The sequence below is a fragment of the Marmota monax genome, unplaced genomic scaffold (genome assembly GCF_021218885.2).
Source record: "Marmota monax isolate L192 unplaced genomic scaffold, Marmota_monax_Labrador192_F-V1.1 WCK01_AAM20220418_F8-fsc00025, whole genome shotgun sequence".
NCBI lineage: Eukaryota > Metazoa > Chordata > Mammalia > Rodentia > Sciuridae > Marmota > Marmota monax.
The window spans coordinates 9,185,797-9,201,459 of NW_026691950.1; the positions used below are offsets into that span (position 1 = coordinate 9,185,797).

General features: G+C 34.0%; 1 protein-coding gene across 2 annotated transcripts in view; it reads left to right on the top strand.

Moving 5' to 3' along the window:
* Nucleotides 1-15,663, top strand: part of Slain2 (SLAIN motif family member 2) — a 57,547-nt gene that overhangs the window by 15,920 nt on the left and 25,964 nt on the right. For both annotated transcript variants that reach the window (XM_046458524.2, XM_046458593.2), the window contains exons 2-5: nucleotides 3,213-3,361; nucleotides 10,100-10,264; nucleotides 11,976-12,137; nucleotides 14,969-15,328. In XM_046458524.2, coding sequence (XP_046314480.1) covers nucleotides 3,213-3,361; nucleotides 10,100-10,264; nucleotides 11,976-12,137; nucleotides 14,969-15,328 — 836 coding nt within the window. The remainder of the gene's footprint in view (nucleotides 1-3,212; nucleotides 3,362-10,099; nucleotides 10,265-11,975; nucleotides 12,138-14,968; nucleotides 15,329-15,663) is intronic.

Genomic DNA, 15,663 nt, shown 5'->3' on the forward strand with positions numbered 1-15,663 from the left:
ATGGTGACAGATTATTGCTAAGGATAGGAAGTAAAAAAAAAAAATTGGGAAATCCAAAATTCCTTGTAAGTTTTTAGCTTTTGTAACTGAAAGAATTATAATACTATTGACAAAAACAGGAAAGATGCTACAGGAGATTCATGGTCATGATGCTGTTTTAATTTGATTTTGAATTATTCATTTAGTTTATAGTAGTTTCTGTGTTTTTAAAGATCCTAAAAGCACTTTGTAACTTTCCAAAAGCAGTTTTATAAAGATATAATTTATAGTACATAAAATTTGCCCACACTTGTATACTACAAAATTCAGAGAATTGTATAATTCAATTAATTTAGTATATTCACAACCATCAAATCATTGCCATATCCATACTATACCATCTAATTTTAGAATATTTATATCACCCTAAAAAGAAACCCCATACCCGCCTCTAGCCCCGGGTAACCATTGATCTATTTGCTTCTCCATATCCTTTTCTAGACATTCATATAAATGGAATATTAAGATGTGGGAATTGTGACTTTTTTGTGTCTGGCTTCTTTCACTGAGCTTAATATTTTTGAGGCTTGTTCTTTGCACTTTTGAACATGAGTTTTATAGCTAACAGTAAATGACATATGCACTACACATGAGTCATGTAGGTAAATTATATATAAAACCAGCCAGTGTAGGGGGAATCTTTCTTTCTTTCTTTTTTTTTTAAGAGAGAGAGAAAGAGAGAGAGAGAATTTTTTTAATATTTATTTTTTAGTTTTTCGGCGGACACAACATCTTTGTTTGTATGTGGTGCTGAGGATCGAACCCCGGCCGCACGCATGCCAGGCGAGCGCGCTACCGCTTGAGCCACATCCCTAGCCTGGGAATCTTTCTTAAAAATTGAAAGTATTAAGCTCCTCCTCTTGCCTCCTAGACTAGACTTGACAATGTGCCTGTATTAGGGAGTTAGTCATGTACTACTGAAAACAGAACAAACTGTTGTAAAGACAGATGTTTCCTCCTAGTTCTAATAATGAAAATGGAGAAATTTAGTACATTGTAGGAATGCCTCATGTGGGTTCATTTAGCACTTGAGTTTGAATAGTGTCAGGTTTGGTGGCACAAGCCTGTAATCCTAGAGACTTGGGAGACTGATGCAGGAAAATGGTAAATTTGAAGCCAGCCCAGACAATTTAGCAAGACCCAGTCTCAGAAAAAAAAAAAAAGGTCTGGGCATGTACCTCGGTGATAGATCGCCCCTGGGTTCAATCCCCAGTACCAGGAAAAAAAAATGGTGATAAGATAAAGTGATTTTATTAATGTTTATTATGCATCTATAGAGGTTTACTTTGTTTTATGTTTGCTAACATAAAGGATCAGTATATAACAGTTATAGTCATTTTTAAAGATTAGATGCTGAGATAGAGATCTGTCATGGAATGTTGACAGTATTTAGGTTGGAAAGAAAACCCCATTAGTTTCATTTTGAATTTTTAGTGAGTTATTTATTGAGATTCTATTTCAATATCCTTGTCCAAATGAATATGGATTGTGGACTAAAGAAATTATCATTTACTGCATTAGTCTTGATTATCTTGATCAAGCCGAGTAAGAATAGACCTAAATTATAAAGAAGAGAGAAGGGATGGAAAAGGTACCACATATTGCTACTAAAAATAATTTGTCTATTCTGCTACTGTAAAGATATATTTATTTGGGCTGGGGCTGTGGCTCAGTGGCAGAGCGCTTGCCTAGCATGTGTGAGGCACTGGGTTCGATCCTCAGCACCACATAAAAATAAATAAATAAAATAAAGATATTGTGTCCATCTACAACTAAAAAATATTTAAAAAGAGAAATGTATTTATTTAAATATTTATACTAGACCAGCATTTTGTGTTATTGCCCTAATTTGATTAATGTAACATGTAAATTATTAGCTCCTTGTCTTATTGACATATCAAACTGTAAATATATCAAAGCATAATTGTTTACTTCATAAATATCACTTAAAATATCTTAATTTGAAAACCACCCTGGTTAGTTAGTAAATAACTATTCACATTTTTTATGTGGAGTCACATTTGAAATAATTATTAACAACATAATCTAGACTAATCTGAGTAAAAACTATAAAGTAGGAAATTTAAGTACATCTCTCTCCCATATCTTCTGCTCACTTTTCCCCTTTGGTACATCTTTCCCAGGGGTTTATTAAATACTGTCCTTTTCTTTTATAGTAAGTTAATTTACATTACGTTACTAAGGTTTTAACACTTGCCTTTCCAGATGTACAATTGTTTGAAAAGAAGATTAACAACTGTTATGGTAGATTTTTCTATGAGCTTGTGGGGGGAAGGGAGATGGAAAGCAGAGAGCAAAGTATTTAGCTCCTCCTTTTGCCTCCTAGACTAGACTTGATGATGTGCCTGTATTAGGGAGTTAGTCATGTACTACTGAAAACAGAATAAACTGTTGTAAAGACAGATGTTTCTTCCTAGTTCTAATAATGAAAATAGAAAAATTTAGTACATTGTAGGAATGCCTCATGTGGGTTCATTTAGCACTTGAGTTTGGCATTCTGTTGATCATTATGGTATCATTTTCTTCTTGTGCACTAAGTAAATATGGGTGACTTTAAACATACTCCTTTACTTTTACTCCCTCCTGCCATTTAAATATGACATTTACCAGTAAATGGATGGAGAACGCCATCTAAGTGAAATGGGCTAGAATTAGAAAGTCAAGAATCAAATGTTTCCTTTCATGTGGAAGCTAGAGCAAAATAAGAAAAAATAAAGGAAGGGGTGGTCCCATAAAAATAGAAGGGAGATCAGTGGAGTAGAGGAAGGGGACAGAGTGGAGGAGAGGAGGGATGGGAAAAGGGAGAAAGCACTGAAATTGGTCAAATTATGCTATGTACCACAGTGAGTTTCACCTTTATATACATGTATTTTGAGTGCACATGTATATCATTCACACATATATGGAAGACCAGTAGAGTAGAGGAAGGGGAACAAAGGGAGAGGAAAAGCAAGTATTGAGAACTGAAATGTAATAAATTATATTCCATGTATGTATGATTATGTCAAAATGAGCTCCAATATTATGCGTAACTACCATACACTAATAAAACATTTTAAAATAGATTTATCCATAAGGATCCCTACTTTATAAGATTATTCTGAGTAATGAATGTTCCCTTTGTTTTTATTTTTTGTTTTGTTTTCTTCTAGGCTGTATTCATCACCAAAGAAAAAACTTACACCAATGCAGAAATCGGTTAGTCCATTAGTATGGTGCAGGCAAGTTTTGGATTACCCAAGTCCTGATGTTGAATGTGCTAAAAAGTCTCTTATCCACAAACTTGATCAAACTATGTCAGGTATGTCTGCAACTTTACTGGTAAATTTATCTCTTTGTTTTTTTAAGTCAAAAAACATAAACATTGAGTGGTGCATTCTTCAGAAGCACCACTTGCTTAGTAACATTTTTCTAACCACATTGTGCATACCATCATGAGGGCTCTTTTTTCATTGACTTAATAACTTTTTAAAAAGTCTCGTTATTATTTAATCTCATTCATCCTTAGGAATAATCCCTGAAATTATAACTTTATGTGATTTTTTTTTCTAATGCAAGTTAAAACCAATAACTATTAAAATAAAACATTTGTTGCATATCATCTAAAATTATCTCACATACCATACTTTGGGGAAACACCAATGAAGTAGAAAAATAGAGGTAGACAACTAAAGAGACCTTGTTCTCACTTTTGCACTTAATTGCTGTGTGACTCCTCATATTATTTAGTTTTTATGAGCTCAGATTTCTTGTAAGACTGATGAGATTTAAAAGGTTGTTTTTAAGGATTAAATGATAATGTATATGAAAGAGGCTGGAATGTTTTTTTGGATCACAGTAGGTGCTTAGTAAATGTATTTTTCATATTATGGTTTCTTTTTTCTATTTGACATTTTAGGTTTAAATTGCTGTTATGCTTTTTTGTTTAATAGCATTCAAAAAGCTGACAAAAATATGTCTGTGTCTACTTATGACATTTAACATAGCATGCCATTGTGGGTAGAAATGTAAGAAAAATGTAATCATTTCTCTCAGTCTTAAAACTGTTGTTTTCTGAAATACTCAGATGGTAAAGAATTGATGCATGATTATTAATCCTGGAAAAAGGTTTTGTTTTTCATTTTTCTTTGCATTTGCTTAGCAGTAGTGTACTTTAAATAGTGTATATTAGTATTATTATAGAAATATATGCTCTTTGGTTAGCATTTAAGCTGAAATTGGTCAGGGTACCAGAGGGAAGACTAGCTAAACTGGTATATAGTAAAATGAAAGGAGAAATGGTATATTTACAAATAACTTAACAGGATGTGATTATAGAGCTCCTGAATCTGAGATTGCTTTGATACTAAAGTCCTACTTTCCCTCTGTTTTTCAAAACAGTAGTCTTAATGTAATTTTCAAAAAAGTTCTGTCTGAAAATCAATTTGTTTTTAGAATTATTCTCTGGAGCTTGATTTAAGTTATATTCATAAGAAATTTAACTATGTAGGCAAGTGTGTAGACAACTTGAAATAACTGGAAGTTTTTGACCAAACTGCAGTTAGATATTATTTAAACATTTATTAAAAATATTCTTAGCTAGTTGTGGTGTCTCATGCCTATAATCCCAGCAGCTCAGGAGGCTGAGGCAGGAGGATCTCAAGTTCAAAGCTAGCCTCAGCAAAAGTGAGGTGCTAAGCAACTCAGTGAGACCCTATCTCCAAATAAAATACAAAATAGGGCTGGGCATATGGCTCAGTGGTCCAATGCCCTTGAGTTCAACTCCTGGTACCCGCCCCCCCCCCAAAAAAAAAATTCTTAGGATCAGTTTTTTTTATACTTTTGAGTACCATGTCTTTCCTTGGAAATAAAATAATTTACAACTTAATTAGGACTTTTTCACCATTCAACAGTAAATGTTAATGGCCTAGTGTTCTGAAGATTGTTCTCAGTTCTGAGGACATAGCAATAATAGATCAAGAAATCCCTTTTTTCATGGAACTTATAGTCTTATTGGAATATCAGGCAATAAGGAAATATATAAACTTTTTCTGTAGAGAGTCAGTTTAATCTTTGTGAGTCTTCTTACTGCTATGAGCACATTAACAGCCATAGATAATATGTAAATAAATAGGTATGGTTGTGTTGCAGTAAAACTTTGTTTACAAAAACAGGTGGTCTCTTGGATTTGGCCTGCAGGCTATAGTTCACCAATTCCTGGTTTCACACATTCTAAAAAACAGGAAATATTACCAGCTATTAACCAGTAATCTGTATTTGAGAGAGAAAAGCAAAGCTGCTGTACTACAAAAAGAGTAGTTGATTTTTGCTTTGTGTAAGTGAAGGAGTTTCTCTTGATCTAAAACTAGGTGCAATCAAGTACTAGATCTGTTTAACAAAGTCTTAATTGTATATATATGCACACAATAATAGTTATAGCTATAAACATAATGTATGTTTTAAATACATACATTTAAAATTTTTCAGGAAAAATAACTTAGCTATTGCAAGTTTGAACTTTCATTCCTAAACTACTCTTTTTCCAAGGAGATTGTATTTAAAATTTTTTTTTGATAAGGTAAGTCTTCCTGGGAATTTAGGTATTGTATTATAGAACAGTTTCTATTCATCCCATTTAACTTCTCTAAGGTGCAGTACCACTTGATCCTAAACTCATCTTGTTTTTATGCTATTGCATTATCTTTTTTACCCTCTCTTACCCCTCCTGCTGTTTTCTTTTCTGTCTTCTTTGAAGGTGCTTCCATTTTTGCCAATGTGTTATTGTTGTTGTTTTGTAGTAAAATTAATATTGCACAAACTTTCCATTTTCACCCTTTTGAATGTATAGTTCATTGGCATTAATTAAGTACATTCACACTGATGTGAAACCATCACCATTGTCCATCTGTACAGAACTTTTCATCATCCTATACTGAAATTCTGTATCTGTATTAAACAATAACTTCCCATGACCCCTACCAACCCTCTGACTGCCTGTCTTTTGCTTCACATCTCTTGGTGTTTCTATCCACTTCTGTGGTGTCTAGTGTCATCTCTATTTAAATTAATCTCATTGATTCATTGTATATATTCAGCTTAGTTTTTTTGAGAGCCTTTTATGTATCAGACTTTAGGAAAAGGTGAGAGATGCAGGATAAAGAAAAATAAACACAACACTGTACCTGTACTCCTGGAGTATGTTATCTGGCAGAGGAATCTTAAAAATAATCCTTATAATTGATAATGTGTAATTAAGGAATGATATACAGTGCTTTGGGCTTTGAGAAACAAAGGGTTTTTTCTCAAGAAGTGATCTTTAACCTGAGTCCTAAAAAATTTATAAAAATGTAAGTGTACTAAGGAAGAAGGAGAGAATAGGAGGTGGGCATTGCAGATAGAGAGAATATATGCAAAGGCTCAATGTAAGAGAGCCAGTGGCTTACATGAGGAACTGGAACAAGTCACTGTGGCTGGAGAAGAGTAAGGAAGGAAGAGATGTGACATAATTATAGTCAGAAAAATGTATAGGAGCCAGACCATGAGATCTTATAGGCCACATTAAGTATTCTGAACTTTATTTTAAGAACATTGGGAAAATATAGAAGTTTTATGTAAGAGTGTAAGATGATGGATTGGAAGATACTACCCAATTTGCACTTTAGAAAAGACATTCTTGCAGTAGTATGAAGAGCAGAGTGGAGAGGGCCAAGAGTGAATGTAGGATGCTCTTGACATTTCATGATGCTAGCTGGGTGGGTTGGGAAGTATAGGGGAAAAAAAAACAAAACATTTTTTCTCTACCTACACACCATAATAATCAACACACAAAAGACTCTGTGATCTCAGAAGTTGGGGATATCTCCCCTCCAGGAAGAAAGCAATAAGCTTACAGTAGATATCAGCTGGGCTCCTTCCAATTCAGTTAAGTTCTAACACTGTCTACCTGGAGCTAGCATGAGATCCCACAGATTGAGAGTTCTGTCCCACAAGACTGTGCTCCATTCAAATGCCAATCGCAAGTCCAAGGTTGTAACCTGTGCTTTTAACTGACTGGCTATAATTAGGGTTTCTACTGTGCCTCTTCAGGATTGATTACATAGCTGGAGCAGCTCACAGAAATCAGGGAGACACTTAGGTTTGCCAATATATTATAAAGAATAATCCAAAGAACACAGATGAAGAGATGCATAAATGGAGATATGAGAGAAGGGGCATGGAGCTTATCTGCCCTTTCCAGGCATATCACCTCCCAGGAATCTGTACATGTTCAGCTGTCTGGAAACTCTTAGAACTCTGTTCTTTGGGGGGGGGCGGGGGGGGGGGGGCTTATGGAGACTACATTGCAAAGGCATGACCAAAGTACAGACAACCATGTTGAAATGTTACTGGACAAAAAGGGTATGATCTAATGCTACTAGACTGGGTGAGGAAACCCAGGAAACCTATCTGAACTCCAGATTCTTCAGCATTCCTTTCTTGTGAGTATGGGACAGAACACCTTCTGAAATTGAGGTCTTATAATCTTTCAGACAAGGTAGATCAAAGAATTTTTTTATGGCCAGCTTCAAGACAGGGAAGATTAGAGTTTCTGTGACCTATCTTAAAGAAGAAACTTCTAGTTTTTTTTGGCTTGCCTTGGGGAAAGGGTTATGAGCCATGAACTTTACATGAAAAACAAAAAATATGTCATCAAGCAAATGGTAGTTGATGAAGTGAAAAAATGTGGCGAATCAGTTATGAGGAAATGAAGGAGAAAAAAAGTGCCAACAATTTTTGGTTTTTGGTACCAGGGATTGAAGCCAGAGGCACTTAACCACTGAGCCAGCCCTTTTTATTATTTTGAGACAAGATCTCACTAAGTTACTTAGGGCCTTGCTGAATTGCTGAGGCTGGGTTTGAACTTGCAGTCCTCCTGCCTCAAGTCTTCTGAACTACTGGGATTACAGGCATGCACCAATGTTCCTGGAGCAACAGTGATTTCTAGGTTTCCAGTTTGTATGACAGGATGAATGTTATCATTCTGAGAGAGGGACCCCTAGAAGAGAAATAGATTTTATCAGGAAGTTCATGAGTTTAATTTGATTTGAATTTTGGGATATATTTGCCATACCTCCAGAGGGACAATTCTGGGATATATTTGCCATACCTCCAGAGGGACATTAAATGGGTAGTGTGTGTTGGACTGATGTACAGAAGAAATTTAGGATTAGAAGTAGAAATAATGGGGAGCCTTTGGCAGATAGAGGATAATTGATGTTGTGTGTATGTTTGAGATTTCTCAGGAGAAAGAATATGGCATAGAGTGATAGTGGTTAATAACTAAATAAAAGATAATAAGCTTTAGAGGAGATTGTAAAGGAATAAGGAGATAGAAATTTGCAAGCCTGTTTCTTCTTGGGTTGATGCTTCCATACTATGTACTAAATATGTATAAAATGTGGTGTCTCGTCTCACATGGTACAACAGAAAATGTGTTCCTCCTCCCATAACTGCTACTCTGTCAGTAGGTAAACCAGAAACAAGGCACCTGTTTTTGTTTGTTTGTTTGTTTTATTTACTTTCCAGTTTTTCATATGCCCTTTTTCTTTTTTTCTTCTAATTTTCTAGTCTCTGTATACTGCCTACTTTAGCCTATTCAACATCACTATTTCCATCTCTGTTTTCCCCCAAATTGAATCACAGCACTTCTGCTAAAATTTACTGATCGCTTCATCTTTGCTATTCAATGGGTTTAAGACTCCTGAGCATAGTGTTCCAGGCCTCCCATGACTTGTTCCCAGCTACTTTTTCTGTGCTGTCCCTCCCATATGCTTTTCCACACTAGACTACTACTCCGTGTATTCCCTGAACATGCTGTGCATTTTCAAGACACTACTTTTGTTCATATTGTAAACACAGCACATTTGTACTTTATCCACTTTTAGTGGCCTATCAGATTACTACTCATCCTCTTAAGACCATTCAGTGCCTATTCTTCCAAAAAATATTACCCATTTTCTCAGTTGTAAAATTTCTCAGTTCATTTCTGTAACCTTCTGCACCTTTATTGTAGTACTTATTTTACAATTACTGTTTTTTTTTTTTTAGCCAATTCTATTTTACTAGCAAGCCTTTTAAGAGAAAGTACCATGTTATATTTGTATGTTTTCTACAACGCTTTGGCCATCCTAATAAATATTGAATAAGCTGTGGATTTTAGGATAGGATGGAAGGGAAAAATATTAGTTTAAGTATTGATTTTTCTTATATATAATTTCACTTGATATCTTAGTCCTTCTGTTGTACTATTTGTGTAATTTTATACAAAGCATGATTTTCTTGTAACAAAAGTATTATTTTGGGTGGGAATAAACTTTCTTTTTAAAAAGGCAAATCTCCTCCCCCCCCCTTTTTTTTTTAATCTTTGACCTGATTTAACCAGTCATTATTGCTTTCTTTTTTCAAAACCCTAAAGGCCATTTTAAAAACCTAATATTTGCCAGGCATGGTAGTGCATACCTGTAATCCCAGCAATGTGAGAGGCTGAGGCAGAAAGATCACAAATTCAAAGCCAGTCTCAGCAACTTAGTGAGACCCTGTCTCAAAAAATAAAAAGGTCTGGGGGTATGACTCAGTGGTTAAGTGCCCTTGAGTTCAATCCCCAGCACCAAAAAATAAAAATAAAAACTTAATATTTTGTGCAGTTTTTAAAAATAATGTGTGTTATAGAAAAATTAGGCACAAGTGTTTTCATATTTATTTTTAAAGCTCACACAGGATTGATGGAAGAGTTATTAAAGAAACACTTTCTCTAACAAGAGAGAAGTGAATTAATTTCATAGCCAGTAGCCTGTTTAGAATATGTTCTACCTATATTATCTTATCATTTGATGTGGCTACTGTTTTGTTTGCATAACAGTTAATGAAAGTGTGTTGGGATTATAGTTTTCCTACTACTATAAGTATGTTTATTTAAACTGAGATAATGATTTAACGAATTTTTAATAGGAAAACTTTTTAATAAAATGCTAACTTTTTCTCAGTTATTGATTTGATTTTCCCCCTTCTCATTAAAATGCAGCTCTCAAGAGACAGAATTTATATAATAATCCTTTCAACTCTATGAGTTACTCAAGTCCTTACAGTCCAAATGCCAGTAGCCCATACAGCAGTGGCTTCAATTCTCCATCCTCAACCCCAGTGCGACCTCCTATAGTCAAACAACTTATACTTCCTGGAAATTCAGGTAAGGAGAAAATAGAATGGAGTTATTAATCAATGGTTTTACACTCACTACCCTACTTCAGAAAATAACTAGTTCAGGTTCCTTTTATTTATGAATTTTTTAACTGCTTAGAGAAAATCTCTTTGAGGAACCGCTTTGCAACAGAAGCTATACTAGGCACAAGGAGTACAAAGATAAGTCAATGTGTTCTATCTATGTAATTTTCTTTAGTATGTACTTAGAAGTTTTTAAATCTGGTCTAATTAAATGGGGTCAGAACCTTGACTCTCTTAATCAATAGATCTTTATCAAATGGCCTGTGTGGGTTATAAAAGCTACAAAGTTAAATACTCTTTAAAGAAGTTTTAATAGGCTTTGATATTAACCATAAGCAATAATATGAGGTTATATGTGAATGTATTAAAAGAGAGATGGGTGCTGTAAGTAACGTGGAAGGGACAGGTTGCAATGAACTGGAGAAAGTATATTCTGCTCTGATTCTATGACTGACGCATTCATTTACTCCTATTACTGCTATTATTATGTCTCATTAATTAACCTTACTTTAATTAATTAAGTAACCTTACTTTAAGATTGAGGTATTGTTAACCACTGTAGATTTTCAACCTGTGAGTTCTCTAATCTAAACTTTATTGACCCTGTCCTTTGCTTAGTATATAGTTATTTGATAGTTATTTCTCCTATGACAATTAAAAAGTTTAATCTGTAATAATTATTATAAAGAATTTGATTCAGGCATTATTTGAGCCTAATCTTGTAGTACTTTTTCTATCATTTGCACTTTGCTCCTTTTTCCTTGATAATGTAAATGTTAATTGTTTTGTATTTTTCCTGCTCTCCTTACATGCCTTTCATGTTGGAACTGACTCTTATGGTGAAGAAATGTGGAAAACAAGTGTTTCAAATCTGTATTAGAAATATTAGTGACAGTGTTAGGATTTTATTATTCTACAATAGAAGTTGATGAGCACATAAAAGTATTTGCCTAGAAAAGCATGTATTCTTTATTCTTCTGATCTGTCTCCCTTTTGCTTTAGAATGATAAAGTACTCTTTTTTAAATCTAGTTATTTTCTTCATCCCATCTTTTGTGCTTCACCACTAAATCTCAGCACACCTTGGATCCCCACTACAAATTTTCCAGAAGAATTTTGTAAACATGGCATCATACAGGAGAAATTGGCCTAGTGTTCTTTTTTTTTTTTTGGTTTATTTTTAAATGTCTAAGGAATCCAATTTTCCTCAAATTATAGAGTTTTCTTGTTTAGGAAAAACAGATGCTTTTATTAAGTGAAAATATGATGGTTCTTGTTAATGATTGAATTTGAGAGAAGAAAATACTACATCATAGATTCATCTACTTTGTAGAGCAATTTTATTGACTTTGTTGTAAAGGTTGAAATCCTCTAGCCTAGAGTTATTTGATAACATCTGTTTTCCAGGCACTGGGTTGAATTGTTCTCTGTAAAGGAATAGATAAATTATATTAAATGAAAAAGAGTTTTGTGTTCATGCCATAGTATATAAATGAGTTTCTATAGCCCTCATTTTTCTTAATAAGATCCATTTCTAATTTCATTATATGTTCAGTATTTTGCAAACAAAGGGCAGAACAATAATGATCTGCAGCAAAGGATATAATATCTAGTTGATTGCAACAGGTATTTTTTCAATTTTGGTCTTATTAAAGTTTGATATTTTTTTTTCTCAAGGTAACTTCAAAAGTTCATCAGACAGAAATCCTCCGCTCAGTCCTCAATCCTCTATAGATAGTGAGTTAAGTGCTTCAGAATTAGATGAAGATTCAATTGGATCCAATTATAAGTTAAATGATGTAACTGATGTGCAGATTCTAGCCCGGATGCAGGAAGAAAGTAAGTATTTTAATTGCCAGCAGTTGAGATTTTTGCAGGGCATGGTGGCACATGCCTGTAATCCTAGTTACTCAGGAGACTGAGGCAGGAGGATTACAAGTTTGAGGCCAGCCTGTCCAACTTAGAGAGACCCTGTCTTAACATAAAAAATTAGAAGATATGAGATGTAGCTAGTTGTAAAGCACCGTGGGGTTCCATCTCTAGTACCAGAAAACATGAGGGGAAAAAAGGGGCTTTTTTATTTCTTTTACTACTATATGATTTTATTGTAGGTATTAAATATGTCTTGTGAGAATAGTAATACAGTGAAAGTAAAAATTTTTAAATGGACACTTCAGAGGCTTGTTCACATATGTACTTGTTTATTCATTTTCAGAGTTTATTTTACATAGGGCAGTTTTGCTATATGAAAGGCAGAGAAAAGCATATTATGCTTAGCAAACTAACTGTGTGTTACTTTGTATCTGCACTCAGAAGTGGGATTATTCCTCTATTACTGTGTGTCTTTTATTGTAAATCAGTGTTTCTCAACCTTTTTTAAAAAACTTGCTCCCCTAAAGAGCCTTTTTAGATCTTTTAGATCTTCCTTTTTACCTACCTCCTCCCCCATGAATTTTAAAAATCACTGTTGTACACTCTATTTAAGTACTATGAGGGCCGCTAGCTATTGTGATATTCTTCTTGGTGACAGATATCACTCTCTTGAGAAACCACAAATTTATTAAAAAAAAAAAAAAAAAATCTATGAGGACTAGGATTGTGGCTCAGTAGTAGAGCACTTGCCCAACATGTGTGAGGCACTGGGTTCGATTCTATTCTCAGCACCACATATAAACAAATAAGTAAAAATAAAAGATTCATCCACAACTAGAAGTGTGTGTGTGTATTTAAAAAAGAAACCGAACTTGTGACATTAAATTAAATGAAGCATGTGATGGTACTTTCAGCATGGTCCTTGAAACTGTCTAGAAACTGTCTTGAGAATGTAGTAAAAATTATAGCCTCCATCATCTCCAAAATATACATAAACATGAAATTTTTCATACTATTTCAAAGGTTCATGGATGTCCTGGCTCTAATTTGAATGTAAGGTGGTTGTGGTAGTTTTGTTCTTGCTGGTGCATCTCATAAGATGCCATATACTAAACTGTGAAGTAAGAAATATCTGTAAAGTGATCCCTTTAACCTTTTCAATGAAAAGCTCCTTGAAATACACATTTCAGAGTCTTGGCAATTAGCTGATGAGAATTGCTAAAATTTATTTCAAAACCTTTGGTTTTACTTAGAGCATAATCTTTTCTTTAAATGTGTAGTAAGCTTTATCAAGCTATGACATTAAGAAACTGTAGAATGTTTCTTCCTCTGCTGATTCAGTTCCCATTTATAATACTGCTGGAAAGATAGGAGATTGACTTATTCTTTATTTCTTGTTAGCTCTAAAAACTAATGACATGTTAGCCATTTCTTCTGTAATTTTATTTTAACTCCTCACTGATTCTGTGGCATTAAACAAGTCAGAAGCTAATTATTCATGGATATGAAAGGAAAAAAGAATGCCATCTAGTTCTATACCTTGGAGTAAACTCACTCATTTCTTGTTTGAAACCTGACTTTAGACACCAATATTTTGTTAAAAGCTCAGTCAACGGTTTAGTGCAGCTTTTATATTGTGTTTTGGTAAAATAATAGAATTTTAGCCTCTCGGTACTTCAGTAATCCTTTTTCCACATACATGAATATTTATTTTCTCAGTAAATTTAAAAAAAAAAAAGACACTGCTAAAAATATATGGTATACTCCCTTAAAAACAAGTCGTTCCTTCTCCCTTTTTAAATATATGAGTTTCTTTTTTTACAACATAATTCTTCCAGGATTTCTATTATAATTAGAGATACAAAATTGCAGATTTAGATTGTACCTAGTTGAGCTTTCTTGTTTTTAAAATGAGAAATGCAAAATCCTATTGTGAGTGTGACTTTCTTAGCATCCTCTTGTTAGACTACATCGAGGTTTGGATTTTTCTTTTCTGAAAACAATGCTCTTTCACTGGTCTGTTGTCTTTTGTTAGATGACATTAGTGCCATATTTGTTATAACTAGACACTGAGAAACTGTCAGTTCCTCAGTCTGACCGAAGGGTGAACTGGACCCCAAGAATTTTTAGTGGATTTTTTGTGTGTGTATTGCTAAGAATTGAACCCAGGGTCTCAGGCATGCCAGGCAAGCACTCCACCAATGAGCTGCATCCCTAACAATTTGTAGTTATAAAGATATCCTGGAGTGATTCTAAGATAAGAATCACTAGTTTGGGGAACTTGTTAACAGCATTTTCTGTGTGTAAATATATAACTACTCTATGACATCCTTTTTTACTGGATTGCCAATAGTTAGCAGGACTTGCTTAAATTACCTAGATTCTGTGATTTTTTTGCATTATAATGTTGATTCAAGGATTAAGTATCTAAGGAGTTTATTTGCTTGCACAGTAATTGTTTTCCTTCAGTGTTCCTTTAATATTAATATCAAATTTGGATTGTTATGTGTAGGGGTAGAAGTATTTTAAATTTATGTTTCTACCTTGTAATTTCAGATTTAAGTGAAATCTAGAAATTGGGCAAAGGTTTTATAAATTTTCATTTCATTTAAAAATAATCTGCAGATGTGGTTTATGCATCTTGATAATGGCAGGATGTCTAAAAGTAGAAAGGGAGTTTTCCTTTCTACTTTATACTGCTTGAATTTTTCAATGATAATTTTTTACTTTTACATTTAAAAAAAATCTTTAAATAATCAAAAATATAGTTAAAGAAATAACATATTCATTGTTGCCAGGTCTCCGGCAGGAATATGCAGCCACCACTTCTCGGCGCAGTTCTGGTTCATCTTGCAATTCTACAAGACGGGGTACTTTTAGTGATCAGGAACTTGATGCACAAAGTTTAGATGATGAAGATGACAATATGCATCATGCAGTATACCCTGCTGTTAACAGGTTTTCACCATCACCACGCAATTCACCTCGACCATCACCTAAGCAGTCGCCCAGAAATTCACCTCGTTCACGATCTCCTGCTCGGGGAATAGAATATAGTAGAGTGTCCCCACAGCCTATGATTAGCCGCTTACAGCAGCCGCGCCTTTCACTTCAAGGCCATCCCACAGATTTACAGACAAGCAATGTTAAAAATGAAGGTAAAACGTAGCAGATTTTTTTCATTAGAATGCTTCTGAAAAAAATCATTCGTATTTCAGTGTGAAAGTAATGTGGTTTTGCCAAGATTTTGTAGTTCAAATAAATAAGAGTTTAGTCAAGTGAGCCACTTTATTCATCGTTTATCAATACAAAAAAAGAAAGTCATTTTAACTTTAGGTGATTGTGTTACTTTTGCTTTATTTTACTCACGAAATGATCTTTGTTTAGATGTAGATTTCAATATATAATTTGCTGTTTCCTTTAAGGATTCTCTTAACCTACCAATTTATATAGACTGTGGGTTGAGTTTTTATTTTTAAATAAGTACTTCCTG